Below are 15,963 nucleotides of genomic sequence, written 5' to 3'. Positions count from 1 at the left end.
TGGCTACATTGTGAATTGTGTCTTAAAGACTTGGTCATTTCCCCTGGTGTTTTAGTGTGTAACAATTTGCCAGAGCTTATGAAATCTTCTAAATGGCATCCCTGGAGACCATAGCTACTTTCATACACAGAACTGATATGGTTTATGCAGATATATACAAGTTTCTTTATGCTCCAGTGATCCTACTGAAGTGTCTCGTCCTTTCTCTGGGTTCATCTTGGTCGGCAGAGCTTTCATTCTGCCTCCCTAATGTGTCTGAACTGTAAGAATTGCAGAATTGCTGCAGATATGTGTAACAGGATTTACTCCACGTTACTTCCCTACCATTGCCTGTTCCAAGTGGACAGACGTATGATGCTGCCACTCGTCCAGATCCCCATCTTTTCTTCTCCTGGGCTTCTGGTACCGCAGTTATTCCTCCTCTTTCAGTGCAGCTATTTCTAATATTCGTGTGCCCTGCATCACTGAAATGGCAGAGGGAGCAGGGAAGGAAGGGAGGAAAGAGGGAGGGAGGGAGGGAAGGAAGGAAGAGCTTTTAATGTTATCTCATTACTCAGTTCATCTCCCCTGATTCATGACGAACACCTCCTCCCCTCTTCCGATATATTCGTTTGCTCATTCGGATTAGGTATCTCAGCTGAAATCTAGTCATCATATGGGTAACATTTGGATGCATATAATCTCATTTATTATCATGTGATCATTTGTGATTTACTATTGCTTGGTAACAAAGGTTTCTTTTGCACATGATAGAAATTGCATTAAATCACTCACCCCGGAATAGTGGCTGAAAATCAATCAGGAGGGGCTTTTACTTCTGCCACTTTGGCTTGAGCTTGAAAAGTTTCATACAGTAGCTCTGCTAGGAATAGGCTGGGCTTCCTTACTAATGTAATAAAATGCAGACCATCCTAAGGGGATGAGGGAGTTGCATTCCAAAACTTGCTCTGCAAGTGACTGAAGTTTAATGGAAAACTTTGAAAAGATTCTATTAAAAAACAATTTTCCTTCTATATATCATACGCTCTATTTCATGCTTTTCCTGCTCCCTCCTTTTTTTCCTTACTGGCACGAAAACAGGATCTTTGTTTTGACAGAGCTAATCTGATCATGCTTTCATATGGGCCCTCGGGCTCCCCACCTGTGGAAAGATCCATGGGAGCAGAAAAACTACAGAGCGGGTGCCACATGCTCACCTAAAAGGGAAGAAATCAGTGTCCTCCCGGTGGTGTGGACTGTAAACATTGTGGTTCCCAAGGACCCATGGAGAACATGAACTATGAATCCTGCGTAACCTTCAGCAACAGTTTTTCCTTCCGTATTGCCTTCTGGGATTTCCCTCTCCTGTCAGCTGGGCTTCTTCAGGAGACGTGCTATATGGGCTGCTTTGCCGCAGCTGTGCCGCCTCCCTCTTCCCGAAGACTGAAAGGCACACTCAGCGCTGACAACTTCTACCCGCAAGCTTCTCTGGTGAGAAAGGTTTAAAGTAGCTTGCAACCACTGCCAAGTTTGACAGCAAGCTTCATAACAAAGTGGTACAGCTCTGAGATCTCTCTGCTGCTTCTGTGGGGAGGCCAGGGAAGACTTTATGGAGTGAAAAGTGATGGAGAGAGAATGAACTGCTTTGTGCCTCCATCAGGCAGCACACTCAAGGTGGCTAACATTGGGCACTGATCTGCTCTGTAGAGTCCCTGCCTAGACAACAAAAAGAGGCAAAGTCACATTCAGATGTTTAGGATTTTGTATGCAAGACGAAGCGCAGAATTTATCTTAGCGTCTTTGCCACTGGACATCACCCACAGATGAGCAGGAAAATAACCCGTGATGGTGACCATTCTGTGACAGGGAGGGTTTGCTTATGCTCATGGCCAGCATTTCTCTTTAAAGACTGTTGATTCACATCAGAGCTGTCATTGTATTTAGCCAAGTAAATGACCGTGCCCAGACCAACATACTGAAAGGTAAGTTTGTCATGGAGGAGAACAAACCTTGGCTCTGTCTGCTTGTATCATCTCATCCCACCTCACCCAGAATTAGGTCAGTCTGACCATAACATTCATGTGGCTTCCTCTGGCTCCCAGGCCAGGCTGATATGTTGTGGAGTTACTTATGTCTAGTATAGGAAATTTTAGTTCATAGCATTTTAATTCAGGAAGCTTGAATTTAATGTTCAGCTGTGTCCTGAAAGTGTCTGGATCCTTCAAAGCCTTGAAGTACAGAACTGCAAAAAAAAGGCTGATGACAGTTCTGAGTCTTGGCTCCTGTGTTGTCAGTAGGAAAATCCTCATCAATTTAACTGGAGACAGCATTTCCTCCACTGTATTTTCAGGCTCTGTACAGTGTTTTGGAATTGACATCTTGCACTCAGGAGGGTTAAAGAACTGTGGTAGTACGCAGAGCATCTCTTATCCAAAGCTTTCTGCGTATGAAGTAGCAGGCAAAGCCAAACTGACCAGAAACCAGGTCTCTTGTCTCCTGTCTGAGTCCTGTATCACTATCTAACTGTTATGCTCACCTTCTCCTTCTGGTCTATTGAATCTTGAATGGCACCACGGGAGCACTGCTGCTGTTTTAAGATAGGCTTCCTCAGTGGGCAGGAGGACCTCACTGTCGGGATGCCAGTTGGGCTTATGCCCGCCAATGCCCACATGGTCTTGAGAACATGCAGAGCAAAAGCAGAGGTGCCTGAGGAAATGTAAAGGCAGGAACTAAGTATCCAGTGAGAAAAGGTCAGCCTTGCTGGGGTCAGGACAACCAAGCCAAGACCGTACTTTTGCGTTTGGGAGTTTGAATTCTGCCTAAATCAAACTTTATGTGCTTATGTCTTTGTGTGGGTCTGGGCCAGGACCACACAGGAAGCCATAAAACCAGAAACAGAGCGGTTTTTTAAACGTTTCAATTCAGGTAAGCTGGCTCTTACGCCACTTTTTGCAACTCCTATTTTTAGCGGTTATCTTTGATTAAGAGCAAACAGGGAGACCTCTGAGATGAATTGCGCGGTGAGCATGTGACAGGCTGGAAGGGTAGCATGCTCAGTGAGCCTGACTTTGCTGAAACGAGATTTTGACTCTTGGTTTGTAAAGGGAGCAAGATGAGGAGGAAAGCTGTTTTCTAAGTAGTGGTTTCCTATCTGCTCTTTCCCGTGCTCTCTTTCTTTCATATTCCATCTGGAGCCAGCAACTTTTTAAATGCTCTGCAGCCACCTAGAGGAAAAATATGCTTGATTGAAGTTAATTATATATGGGTTAAGCCGGGAAGTGGGCTCTGCAGAGTTTAAGAATGTGAGTTTCTAAACTAGCCAGCCTGTTTATTATTATATCACAGGACCTCCTTGGAAATATATACAGTGAATCATCATCAAAAGCTGAAGATAACTTCAGTTTATGTTTACACTTCAGAAATATTTCCTGCTTCGTGTTCTCATTGTGCTTGTTATTGGATATGACATATTTTTATGACAGATAGCATAGCAGGGCCACGATATATTTTGTCATTAGAGAGAAGGAGATGATCTGTTTTAAATTTTTATTTTAGAAGATTTAAATCTTGTGCTATTTTATATATCTATCTCATGGCTATGGCAATATGCTATTGGTATATCTACATGGTTTATGTTTCTGTAGGGCCATGACTTCAAAACCTCTCAATAATTTTTGAGGTTCTATCTAGGATGTTTATAAGCTTCTGAAAAATCTCTGGCTTTTCTCAGATGAGGACTGTCACAAAGAATACACTAATGGGCTCTCTGTCTACTAGAGTGAAAGCTGATGCAGTCATATCAGATTCATTTAGTCTATGCTGTATTCGTTTGCACTGTATGAAACATAATAATAAAGTTTAACTGTTGATTGAAAGTTCCACTTGAATGCTATAAAGTTAGATATTAAAACATGTCTGCCTTTTTGAAATTGAATTGAAATGACTGGTTTTTCCACTCTCAAGATAAGATATGACAGTTCAGTCTCCACTTGTGCCTAAAGAACTGGAGACTGGGTGGACTCTTCTTTAAAAATCAAGTCTAGACATGGAGAAAAAGATAAAATTTTATGTTAATTACATAATGCAAAAGCTCAAAATGATGATGGATTTTCCATGGTAGCTATGCCAGAGGACACTGAAAATTCCATTACGATGGAGTGACTCTGTCATAGGCCAAATTCACATTAGCAGTGTAAGTGGTAAGCTAAGCGTGTGCACATAGTTCCCTGTAGAAGTACTAGTATGGATACTGAGGACGTCCACTAAGACATCCTCCATTTCTCTTCCACTCATAAAAAAGACGATATACACATCTGAAATACCAGTATGATGTGGTCAGTTGAAGTAGCTTGAATACTGCTGCATTGTGTCAGAACAGGATAAATAATAAGGAATCTTATTGGCTTAAGAAATTCAAAACAGGAAATTATGAAATTTAGGAATTTTTCTAGGTTGTGGCTTCTAAGGGGAAATAATGGGCTTCTCGAAACACAAAGTAGATCAGTTTGGTCAAAACACTGTGCCACAGGGAGTCAGTGATGGGCACACAGGTTGTACACCTTATGCTATTGGGCCTATGAAAGATGGGATTTTTGGTAGAAAACCCCTTGGGAGGTGACTTTCTTTCTGAACTTTCTTTCAGTAAATCCATAGAGCACCAAGAGATTTTTCGCCAGAAAGCCTTGTAAAAATGCATGATAAGCCGTATCACGTAGCATTAGACATACAACTACTGTAATCTTTACTAATTATGTGATGCATATTTGCAAGTGGATGACTGCGGATATTAATTAACTGAAGAAATACATGTCTTCAGAAACCAGGTTCCAGATTTTGAACCTTCGGTGTCAGGTTCTAGGTGATACTCTTAAATTTGCCTCTGTATCTGTTGGTCCAAACTTTTTGTTGCAAATGACCTCTTCATAATGAGTTTGGGAACCCTGTCTGTTCTAAAGCAGAGTTATTATCGTCCTTGTATTTTCCAGCCAGATATACAAACTACAGATCATACAACATACAGGCAGCCAAATCCTTTTAGCAGTGATCTCACCAAAGAAAGTGGAACAATTTGTATGTACACTGCTCAGGTGCGCAAGTAAAAGAGAACATTTTTTGATGGGCACAATTCAATGTGATAATGAGCACTTGTTTTGAATGGGTTAAGAAGCTTATGCTGTATGTCCTCTTTATTCCAATAGTTCCATATACGATGTTGTATGTAATGTGCACAGAGAACTGGTTTTTAACTGTTTCACCTCAAGCTATATGCTATATATGAGCTTAAACTCAAACCACTTGAGTTCTTACGCATACAAATATTTATTTCAAATGACAGGACTTTAAAGGTAAACTCTGCATGGCCCAACACAACAGAAAGAGAGGAAGAGGAGGTGAAAACTCTTTCCCACTTTCTGAAAGTGAGTGGGAGTGCAAGAGGTCAGCTCTTCAGGGCTGTGGATGGCGTTTCCATATTCTGTTCGAGTTTCTTGAGCAAAAATACACTCTTTCTAAAGGTGGCAAGTCAGCTGCTCAACTGTACTGTAACTATCAGCTCTAGGAAATATTCTGAGTCACACCAGATGCTTCTTGGAGCCCAGCGTGGGACTTCATTGTCTTCCTCAGTCATGGTTCAGCTATTTCCCCACGGAGGGATTTTAGCCAACCTTTCCATTCTCAGGACCAGAAAGAACGTTTAAAGCCACAGGCGCCTGTAAGGATCCAAGCACAAGACAGAAAAAGCCTACTTGACACATTAGTAGGAGAATGATCGTGAAGAAAGAAGTAGGGAAGGTTGCTGTGCTTGTTCTGTTCTTTATTTGGTTCTTCCTCCTTCCCTCTTTTAATTGCCTTTACCACTGCTACTGCATATGTAGGCTTATTATAAATATGGTGTCAGGGTAGTGCTGTCCTGAGAACTTTAATTTTATTCAGTTTTAGAAAATGTTCCAGAATGTTTCGTTGTTCATTTTACCATATTCATGTGGGTAATGTTGGTTAAGGCAATAAAACACAATTCTGGCACAGCATGCCCTTTATTTAAAGGTTAAAAATACACATAGAACACTCTTTTTGGCATTTTCCAAAAGCGTTTGGATAATACTTTTAGCAGCACGTAGTATAGGCTTGTGGTGATATTGTGCAGCACAGTATGCTTTTTCAGAGGTCTACATGGACCGTCATTTATTCAGTGTCTGGAAAATACCGTTTTTGCTTACCCTTTGTGAGGAAAGTATGGGTTCTGACTTTTTTTAAAGGAGCTGTATATGCAATGAAATCAAAATTGAATCGCTCTCTGTCTCTACTATGTTGGAAATTACCAACAATAATTACCACTTGCATTTAAAGCATCCTTCTCCCAAGTTGACTGAACTCCTCTAAATAACTGCTTTGGAAGGGTGCCTTGGCAAGGCAGAGATGGATGTGGATATCTTGTGTGATTCTGTTTAATTATCTCTGAGTGCCAAGTCTATATCTGGAGCAGGAACAATGGCACTCGGAGTTAAATTAGGACTTTTCAACATGTGTGTAATGTGACTGCTATGCCCTAGAAATCTTAGATCACGTGCAGCCCTTGTCCTTTGGTGGAGTTGTGTATTTTATCATTTCTTTCTGCTTGACTCTGCGGGGCAATACACTCCAGGACTGAGTCAAATTTGCACAAAAGTCGGGGATCAGGATGAAATTTGAATGTGTGATTCAAATGTCTACTGCTGCAAACTCCTCCTCTGCAATCTGCCCAAAATAACTATGATACTGTCAAGCATTATAGCCAATGCTCTCTTTATAGGAATGAGATTTCCCCATGGAAAGCATATGCCTGCAGTAGATTTGCTGTGCACTGCTCACCAAAGATGAGCTGTGAGTTCCCTTTCTGCTCCCACGTTTTTAGGGTTTTTTGGAGGCAGTTCAGCAGTGTGGGGGTTCCTGTACCATGGGGGAGTCTCCACTACAAAGCGCATGTGTGCTTCCTGCCACTTTTTCTGGGCACTTTCCCACTTACTGGAAAAACGGGTCAGGGCACTGGTGATTTAACTTTGTTATGAATGCTTTTATCAGATCCCCAATTTAAGGCAATGTTACGATTGTTATGATGTGTAGGAAAAGCACAGAGGGAGTGCAGATATAGTTACCTGTTCTTGGAAGAAATGATCCTTGAAAATGACTGCGTCTGCTTCATGAAACAGTCTGTTCCCCAGGCAAGTGCTTTGTACGAATACTCAATAGATGTAAGGGCTTCTGTGTTTTCAGCAGCCTCCAAAATTACCTTCCTCGTGAGTTATTTGCTGCTTTTGCATGAATGTTAGTAAATTCTGAAGAAAGAGAGAATGATCTTAAGCCTCTGATCTCAAGCCTCAGAGACATAAAAAGTCTCCAGCTCTACAAACCGTGCTTCAGTGCTTCAGTACTTCAGTAAGATTAAGCATGCACATACAGTCAAGAGAGAGCTTGCAATAGCAACAGCATGAGCCTTTCCACTTTACACTGGTATATGGCTCATCTTCTCATCTTCTTACCTTGTGAAATGACTTCTCTAGCAGGGGCCATAAATAATGGCAACTCACTGAAACTTTGTAGGAAAACCATCCTAAATTGTCTTGTAACAACATGACTACGGACAGAAGCCATTGGTTTTTATTTTTCCTGTAAAGGAAAAGAAAGGAAGTCTAATTTTGGATCAGGAATAATAAATCCTGAGTGTTGCTGCTGAATTGTGAGCACTCTGATATGATTGTGGGAATCCAAACTGGCGATTGTGTAGAGTATGGCTATTTTCATAGCCAGTGCTAAATTAGGCAAAGCTTGTACTAAAACTTTGATTTGGCAAACCCAATAAGAAGTTATCTCAAGAAGTCTGTCTCACAGGATGGTGAGGCTGGAAATTAATCCTCCTCTGTAGGCAGATGACCCTTCAGGCTCTGGAGTTTGCAAGTGTACGGCTTATCCCAGGTACACGGGACAAACCTCTTCACTGCCTGATGTCTCTTCACATGCATAAAATGGATGTAGTCATGCACTATCTTTAATTGCTTTTGAAAAGTTGAGACCTACTGGTGGAAAGAGGAAGATGTGTTTTCCATCTGCGTAGAGCCACTTCTTGAAGGTACCAAAATGTTTGAAAAATGCACTGCATCACACTCCTGTTGTGAAATGTGAAAAAAAAAAAATGCAAAAAGAAATAGTCCCTCCAAAAATAGCGGGTTCTGGTTTTGGATTTGTGTGTACTGCAAAGGAAGAGGAACTGCTGATCTTCAGTGAGTGAACATCTGCAATTTCAATCCCGCGTGGCACAGACTAAGGCTGTAGGCTTCATTGCTGTGATCTTTTCTTCTTCTTTTTAATAGTGCGTGTAGCACAGGACTCGATTCTTTGCCCTTTGTGGGACTTGGAGACTTTCCACGGTTTAATGGGAAAAAGGGCTGTTGCTGAAGGACTGTACTCATCCAGTTCGCTTTGAAGATGTGGCAGCAGAGTGTGTGTGTGTGTGTGTTTGTCTCCTTCACGGGTGTGTCCCACAGCTGCCGGATGCCTTCACTTTCATGGATTTCCCCTTGCAACAGTTTGTGATTATACACACCCAATTAGCTCCATCTCTGACACACACCCTGGGGGCAGCATAGGCAGCATCAAAAAGTATCACAGGGAGGCGCTTGGTACCAGTTGAGGACTCAGAGGTTGGCTGTGCTCCAGCGCTCATTTGGAGCAGGGACTCCAGATAAAGTGCACCATCACAGCCAAGTATTTTTTAGAAATGTAAATATGTCCTTAAAAGAAATGTAATTTTCTTTTGGACCGCAACATCATTGCATCTCTCTATGATTTCACTGAGGGCAGAGCTAAGACTGCCTGAAGTATCGTGTGTGTTTCCCTAGGTGGTAAAATGGCTTCATTTTATAAGTAACTTGTACTGCAGTCTTCCTGTAGGATTATTTCTATATGACTGTAATGCTTTGATGTTTAAGCTTCTGATATGTATTCTTAATTTTACTTCATTTAAGCAAATGTTTTGGTCTTGGTAAAGAGTCACAATACCTTGTGGCATAGAGTCTCTGTGAGTGTGCAGTATAGTAACTTGTCAGTACGGCTTCATTATCAGTATAATTCCAAAGTTTTACTAGAAGCCTATTTTTCTGTTGTTTGAACAGTACAGTTAGATTACAGATAAGTCTCTGCATACATGCAGTTAGTGTCACCAAATCTATTTATCAGTTTCAAAGGAGGAATGAAGAGGAGGCAGAATTTGGGGTAGTAGAGAATAAATTTTGAAATGTATCAATCACTGGAAAGGGGAAAAAAACAACCTGTGGGCATACTGAAGATTTTTGCAAGAGGAAAGGATTAGTACAGCACACCAGAATCAGTTTTTAAATTTACCTAATGAAGCATCCCGTAATAGCCCTCTAATACAACTGTAACAACAATGAATGTGAGAAATGTAATTATATGCAAGAAGAAAACATGTTTTGAAAAAAATACAGACACAAAGTCAAACTTGCCCATGGGCCATCGCCAGCTCCCCCTCACTAGCCAGCCCCCAGAGGATGGACATCTTTTGCTTCCATGTCCTTTCCCAGAACTGCCCTTTGCCTCTCACAATGGCTATCAAACGAACTACGACCTGCTCTCTGCTGATTTCAGAAACGTTATAAAAAGACCCCTCTCCCCCAACCACTAATCCGTCTAACTGCAATTAATATTAATGTGTTAAACTTGACAGCAAGGAATTTCATTATGAAAAGAAGGTTTTATTGTTATTGACTAGGCTTGGCAGCTGTGCATAAAGTTTCCTTTACTATCATTTTAACCTTAATTAATTAATTTAGCCTTACAAACAATTAGCAATTGTAATTCATTAATAAAACCACCACAATTGATGATTGCTCCTCAGCCAAGCCTAGGGCTTGAGCCCAGCAGCTGTCACCAGGATTAAACTCTTCAGGAAAAGAAAAATTACACAAGCAATTAGGTGTGTAATGAATCAGAGGACTGTTTGTGTTGCACGTGGCTTGCTACCTTCCTTAGTGGACACCCGTGCTGAACACTGTAGCAAAAGTAGTGCGGATCCCAGCCAAAGTGGAGGTGTTTCACTCTGGAGTCTGTCTGGATGTCCAAGGCCATCTCAATGCCAAGGACTAATGGTGTTGTGCCAGCAACGTGCATGTAGGGGCTAAAGTCTCTGCACCCTCAAAGAGCGTGGCTGCCCTCCTGCAGACTGGGATCGGTGCCCTGGCCTCCCTAAGACCCCAGACCATGCGCAGGCTTTGTCAGGGTGCATGCTGGCCTTGCCATGAACATGTTAATGATTAAAAAGACTGGGTGATTGACAGTAAGCCTGGAGATTTCCTGCCCTGATGTGACCACCTGAGGTAGCTGAAGGTGCATTGACTCAGTGCAGAAGTTGGCGTCCCCCTCTGAGTAATGGTAAAAAAAAGTATTTACGTTATAAAAAGCAGAGTGGGTACCTCAGGTTTGGGATTTTATAATTTCTAAGGCAGGAAGTTGCTGAACACATAACCAAGCTGGCACTGGCAAGCACCCCTAAACACCGCAGGCATTAATAGTAACTAAATCTGAGTGGAGGGCAGTAAAATGTGATTGATAAAGGAGGCTAGCACAGAAACAAAAAGATGAAATGGTACCTTGATAATGTACTCTCTCTGTGGAGATTATTACAGACTCTCTTTGTGATAATAATTTGCTGCAGTAGCAAACAAGCATCTACTTCACTGTAAAATGAGACATAGACCTCCTAAATGGTGTGGGGTATATGGAGCAGTGCCTGCTGCAGGGATGCTAGCAAGAGATCACAAACATGTTGTGGCCAAAGGGAACAGTGTAAAGTTATTTAGTGTGTCATGTGAAAAGGTGACCCTTTGTGCTTATACAAGGTCTTTTATCAACTAACAACATCAAACAATGCCAAGGATGTTGTGCTAATCTGTTCCTTGCAGCCTATCAGCTCTGATACCCATACGGCAACATCTGCTACTGGGAAAGATGTAAAGGGACCTACCACATGAAATTACATTGTCCCTTGAAAGTAAAGTTATTTCAAATGAAAACCAGTGGTCTGTAAATAAAAACATGTTATATATATGATCCAAAGCAATTCTATTTAGCTACAGTACGTATATATCAGGTAAGTGCAGGACAGGTAACCTTTTTACATTAGCACTTATGTTGCTTATTTGTCACAGTGATTTTTAGGTAATTTCATGTTGGGGGTCCACTGAGAGTAAAATGATTAAAAGTTCATGTAAATGTCAAGCAGAACTGTCAGGTTTAACCATATGAATGGTCACAGAAATAGCCAGCGGCTTTGGCAAGGGGAAATACTCCTCTTTAAGGGGCACTGGTGGATATTCAGAAACAAGCTTGTCTGTGTTCGAAGGACCACTAATCCTCTCTCCTCATTTTGAATAAAGGGTTCCCAATGACTTGGGATTGTATGGGCATTAGAGCTCCTGATTTCTTTGACTGAGGTGTTTGCACCTTTTCCAAGCTAGTACCTATTCAGTTTCTGGAAAATTAAGCCTATAGACAATTGAATTTTTGGTCCATAGCAAGAGCAGTTAACATGGAGAGCTCGCTTTTTGCTTTGTCCTCTCAGGAACGGAGAAGTCCCTGGACGTGCCTGGAGCAGGGGGCTCTTGCCCACTGACACACAAGGTGCGTGCACAGAGCACCCTCAGTGGAAACCAGAGGAACTGAGGGCATGATTTTCACAGGGCCGAGTAGTATGTCTTCCCCGTGTCTTGTCCCTGCCTTCTATTGATTCCACTTGTAGCAGCAGATACTCGGCATTTCTGAATTTGTATTGCTGCGTTGGCAGAAGTATCTAAGCATTTTGCATATGCAGAAACTGCCGACTGCAAATCCGCCAGCTTTTGCCAGTTATATTTTAGGTCTGTGCCAAATGGGCACACATTTTGGATGAGCTAACGTGAAATATAGTGGTGACATATGCAGTAGCAGTTTCACTTAAGGGCCATGTTAGCAGCTTTGCTCCCTGCCATGTTTTGTGGTGATTCCATCTTATGCAATGGAAGAAGATGGTGGTGTTAACAAGCGCCTGAGGGATTTCCTAACATGAGAATTGCTCAGTTATGCTGCATCACCCCTGCTCCTTTGGAGTCTTGTAAAGTCTGGCACTTAGTAGTGATGCTGCTGAGAAAACAGGCATATAGCTATTTTGGGGCCTTCAAAGCCGGGAGAGGCTGGAGGTAACCTGGAGAGAAGGCACCATTTCTCCATCCCTTGCATGAAAGGGCATGTGCTCATTGCCTGCAGAAGCCACCCACTTAACACTTCTGCTATTATTATTGGTAAAATTATTAAATTATTACTTTCCAGGGAATAAGAAAGAAGTCTTTAACTTGGGTTGAGACAAAGTCATTGGAAAAATGGAGTTTGCTTTCTCCCACTGTGGTCTCAGTCCTCTCTGCCTGACGTTTCTTGGGTCTTCTCACCTACCTGTTTCTGCATGGTTATCTATCTCCCTGGTGCTCTTGAGACTTCTCTGCCATCCAAAGAGACTTCTCTCACATCAAAAAAGAGATGAGCCCTTGGGATGTGACAGCAGAGACGCGTTTAACTTTCTTGCCGTTTAGCACAAGTTGCTGTGGCACTGGATTCCATGTGACTGGAAAGTAAACAACTCCAAACCTCGGGCAGACATCTGCCAAAGCTTTCCTTGCTTATTTGTTTTGGGGCTTTTTTCTGCAGGTCCTGTGTGACAGACATGTGCGAGTGCCCAGTCCATAAAAACTGCTATTGCGAGTCATTCCTGGCGTACGCCCGAGCCTGTCAGAGGGAAGGGCTGAAAGTCCAGTGGGTACCGGAGCAGAACTGTGCAGGTAAGCATTTTGGGATTGCTTCTTTATAAGCCAGGACATAGACTAATAGGCAACTATCCTTTTTCTGGTGGAGGAGGATCAAAAAAGAACCAGCTAGGTAGGACTGGGATTGCACCAGCAGGGAAGTTGCATTCTGAGTTATGGAAAAAGACCTTACCAGGAAAGATTTTCAACCATCAAATATTAGAAATGTTTATTTTGCTGGAAAACTTTTCACCTTTAATGCTGCCAATCTTAGTTTTATGTACTTCCATGAAGAAGTACCTGCCTTTTTCTTTCAGAATATGTAAACAGTTGATTGCAGGTAACGTTTAAACTCCTTTGACCTCCTGTTAAGGCACACTTATATTTCCAGAGACAATGTGCATATATGGTTGCAATAGGTTCAACAAGGGAAGAAGAGAGAATGTATTTAATGGGAATATTAAAATGCAAACCTCCATTAATTTTGGTACTTGGACCAGATTGCCCGTGTGATTAGGACTGCATTAATTGCAAGTAATTGTGAGTAATTGTTTCCATGAGAAGTGGTGGCCTGCGGTCATGGGCACTTGAAGTAAAATGCAATATTGCAAATGATTATTTCCCCTGATGATGGTCTCATTAATTTAGGACATTCTATAATGGCATCGGTTTGCCTGGAAATGTATTCAGATTTATGTAAAGCAATTGACAGTAGTTGGAAAAAAAAATGGAGAGAAGGCTACTCGGTGCTGGTCAAAGAGCTATTACTCTGTGGTCCATTTTGGTGATTGTGTGTGGCTCAGGGTCTACTCTCTCAACTTCAATTTCCTTTTCTGTTGAAGGCATGATAGCAGAGATGGGTGAGTGACAGAGCAAATTACCTTTGATTGACTGTTCCCAAAAGGCTCGGGTTTTTTTCTTACAAAGGCACAGAACAATCCAAACAGGGTGTCACTAAGTGAAAGCCCTGTTCAAGGATGTGGTCTCAGAGAGCACTAATAACATGTGTAATTTTAATTTATTGATCTGGTAGGAGATCCATGCAGAACCTGAAACAAGCATTCTGACTTCTTTTTTTTTTTTTTTTTTTGACCAAAGCACTTCAGACTGAGACCTCGCTGTGGCAGATGCTGTAAAGAGAATAAAAACTCCAGTCCGTGTCTTAAGGAGTTTATACAAGTGTTGGCATATCACGACTTAACTAATTGAGGCTTCTTTTCACATTTTTTTCTGGCATTTTACCAAAGACAAGAAAAGTTTCAAACGCAAAAACAGTCCTTGAGAGAACATTATGAAGGAATTTAAACACACATCTTCCATTAAAGCTAATGAAAGAAGTGTTTAAATCCACGCAAGTTTTCTAATCTCAGTGCAGACTGCAGACTTCTAGAGGGAAAGGGGAAATCTTGTTAAGCAGAAAATACAGATAAGCTGTATATGGTCAAGTACCCTCAAAACACTTAAGCATCCAATATCAAACAAGTAGTACCATCTTCTACAGTCAAGATAGCATTAAATTAAAGTACATCCACTGCACTTCATATGTTACCAGTGGCCAGCGTCAAGATTTTAATTTTTAACATACTTTTTTTCTCCTCAAAACTTGTAGTTACAATTATTGTGTCCTAATTATGGATAAAAGTTCCTGGGTATGAAACAATATATCTGTAATAAAACTTTAGCATTCTGTGACTTTCATTTCCTGTTTGACATTTCATAGCTGGTGGGATACTTGGAAGAGCTGTGTTGTGATGAAAATGGAGTATACTTATTAGTAAAGTCAGGTTTTAATTACTCTTTTGTGTGTTATAAAACCAGATTTTGTGTGGTTGCCAGTTCCTCTACCCTGACTGCCGTTCGCTTAGCTCATTTTTATAATCTTTAGAAAGCGTGTGTTGTCTGGAGGGCCAGCCAAACAGGATGCTCAGGAGGCTGAATTACATGTCCTGTTCCCTGCATGCTCTTCCTCCTCCCCCAGTGTGGCAGTGTATCCTCCTCTAAGTCCTTCGTGAAATACTGCTGCTCAAGGTTTGCTGTGCTTTGAGGCTGGCTCTATAAGGAGAATGTCAGCTGTCATTTAGCCGGAGGGGTGAAGAGAAGAAGCTAATGAGTAAGGAAAATGGTGAGGGTAGGAAAGGGTTGTTGAGATCCGCATGGGAACTGAGAGGGTTTGGAAAGGAATATGGGTTTCCATGGGATGTAGTGGGGAGTGAGACCTGTTAGGATGGGCACAGGAAGAAATATGATGTGTGAAGGAGAAGAAAAAGAACCAGGAGAGCCAGTGTGAGGGAAAGAAGAAATAAGAGAAAGTGATACATGCGAGAGGGAAAAGAAAGGATGCAAATGGAAGGAAGAGATTTGAAAAGGAAAGGAGATAAAAAGAAGAAGTTTTTTTAGCTCAAGAAAGGCTAAGCAAGCAGTTTATAAAGTGCGCTTAAATAAACTGAAGTGGTGAAAGGCCCTGGGCCATAGTAATTTAATATTGAACTTCTGAGAGCACTGCGAGAAAGAAGACTCAAGGATGGCAGATGGCAATAGCTCCCTGCCATGGGCATGACTACATAGGCAAGAAGAAAAAGCAGGTATGGACTTCATTCAAGTGCAAATTGCACATGGTAGCACTGATGTGCTGACATGCTCCAACAGACAATTTTCTCTTTTTCCTATGTGTTCAGTTGAACTAGAGGAGGATGAGTGTATATCTGATTTTGACTCTTCTCTCCTGGGTCCCCTCTTCTCTGCTGTGGAATTTTCTGGCCAAAGGCACTCTTTTCCCAGTTATATATTGCTTTCCTTTAACAGCTTTATTCCATATGAATATGTATCAGAAGGCTATTGTGACTTTTCAGTGGAAACTCATTAAAACCTGAAAGTTGAAAAGATTAACAGAAGTGTTTCATTACAATGTCAATGCCCAGATCTATTGCCTTCTACTGTGTTAGAAGGAGATGCGAATTGCAAGCACCATGAGTGGCATTCAGTTTGAAAGTCCTACAAAACACCTCAAAAGCCCAAACTGTGCAACACTAACAGAAGAAGCAGAATGATTCATTGATGCACAAATATTAGCTCAAAAATTTCTGGGGAATCAGATTTACCAGATATCATCCACCAAGGGAATCCTTCAATAGTTCCATGTTAGGTATTTTGGCTTTTGTGTTGGGGA

General features: G+C 41.6%; 1 protein-coding gene across 5 annotated transcripts in view; it reads left to right on the top strand.

The window, feature by feature from the left end:
* The window catches only part of BMPER (BMP binding endothelial regulator), a 156,326-nt gene that overhangs the window by 129,832 nt on the left and 10,531 nt on the right, over positions 1 to 15,963 (top strand). For all 5 annotated transcript variants that reach the window (XM_074575473.1, XM_074575472.1, XM_074575474.1 and 2 more), the window contains one exon: positions 12,703 to 12,833. In XM_074575473.1, coding sequence (XP_074431574.1) covers positions 12,703 to 12,833 — 131 coding nt within the window. The remainder of the gene's footprint in view (positions 1 to 12,702; positions 12,834 to 15,963) is intronic.

Source organism: Larus michahellis, chromosome 2 (assembly GCF_964199755.1).
Source record: "Larus michahellis chromosome 2, bLarMic1.1, whole genome shotgun sequence".
In the NCBI taxonomy this organism is placed as follows: Eukaryota; Metazoa; Chordata; class Aves; order Charadriiformes; family Laridae; genus Larus; species Larus michahellis.
Note: the sequence above shows the minus strand (reverse complement) of the source record. Positions and strands in the feature narration are given on the sequence as shown.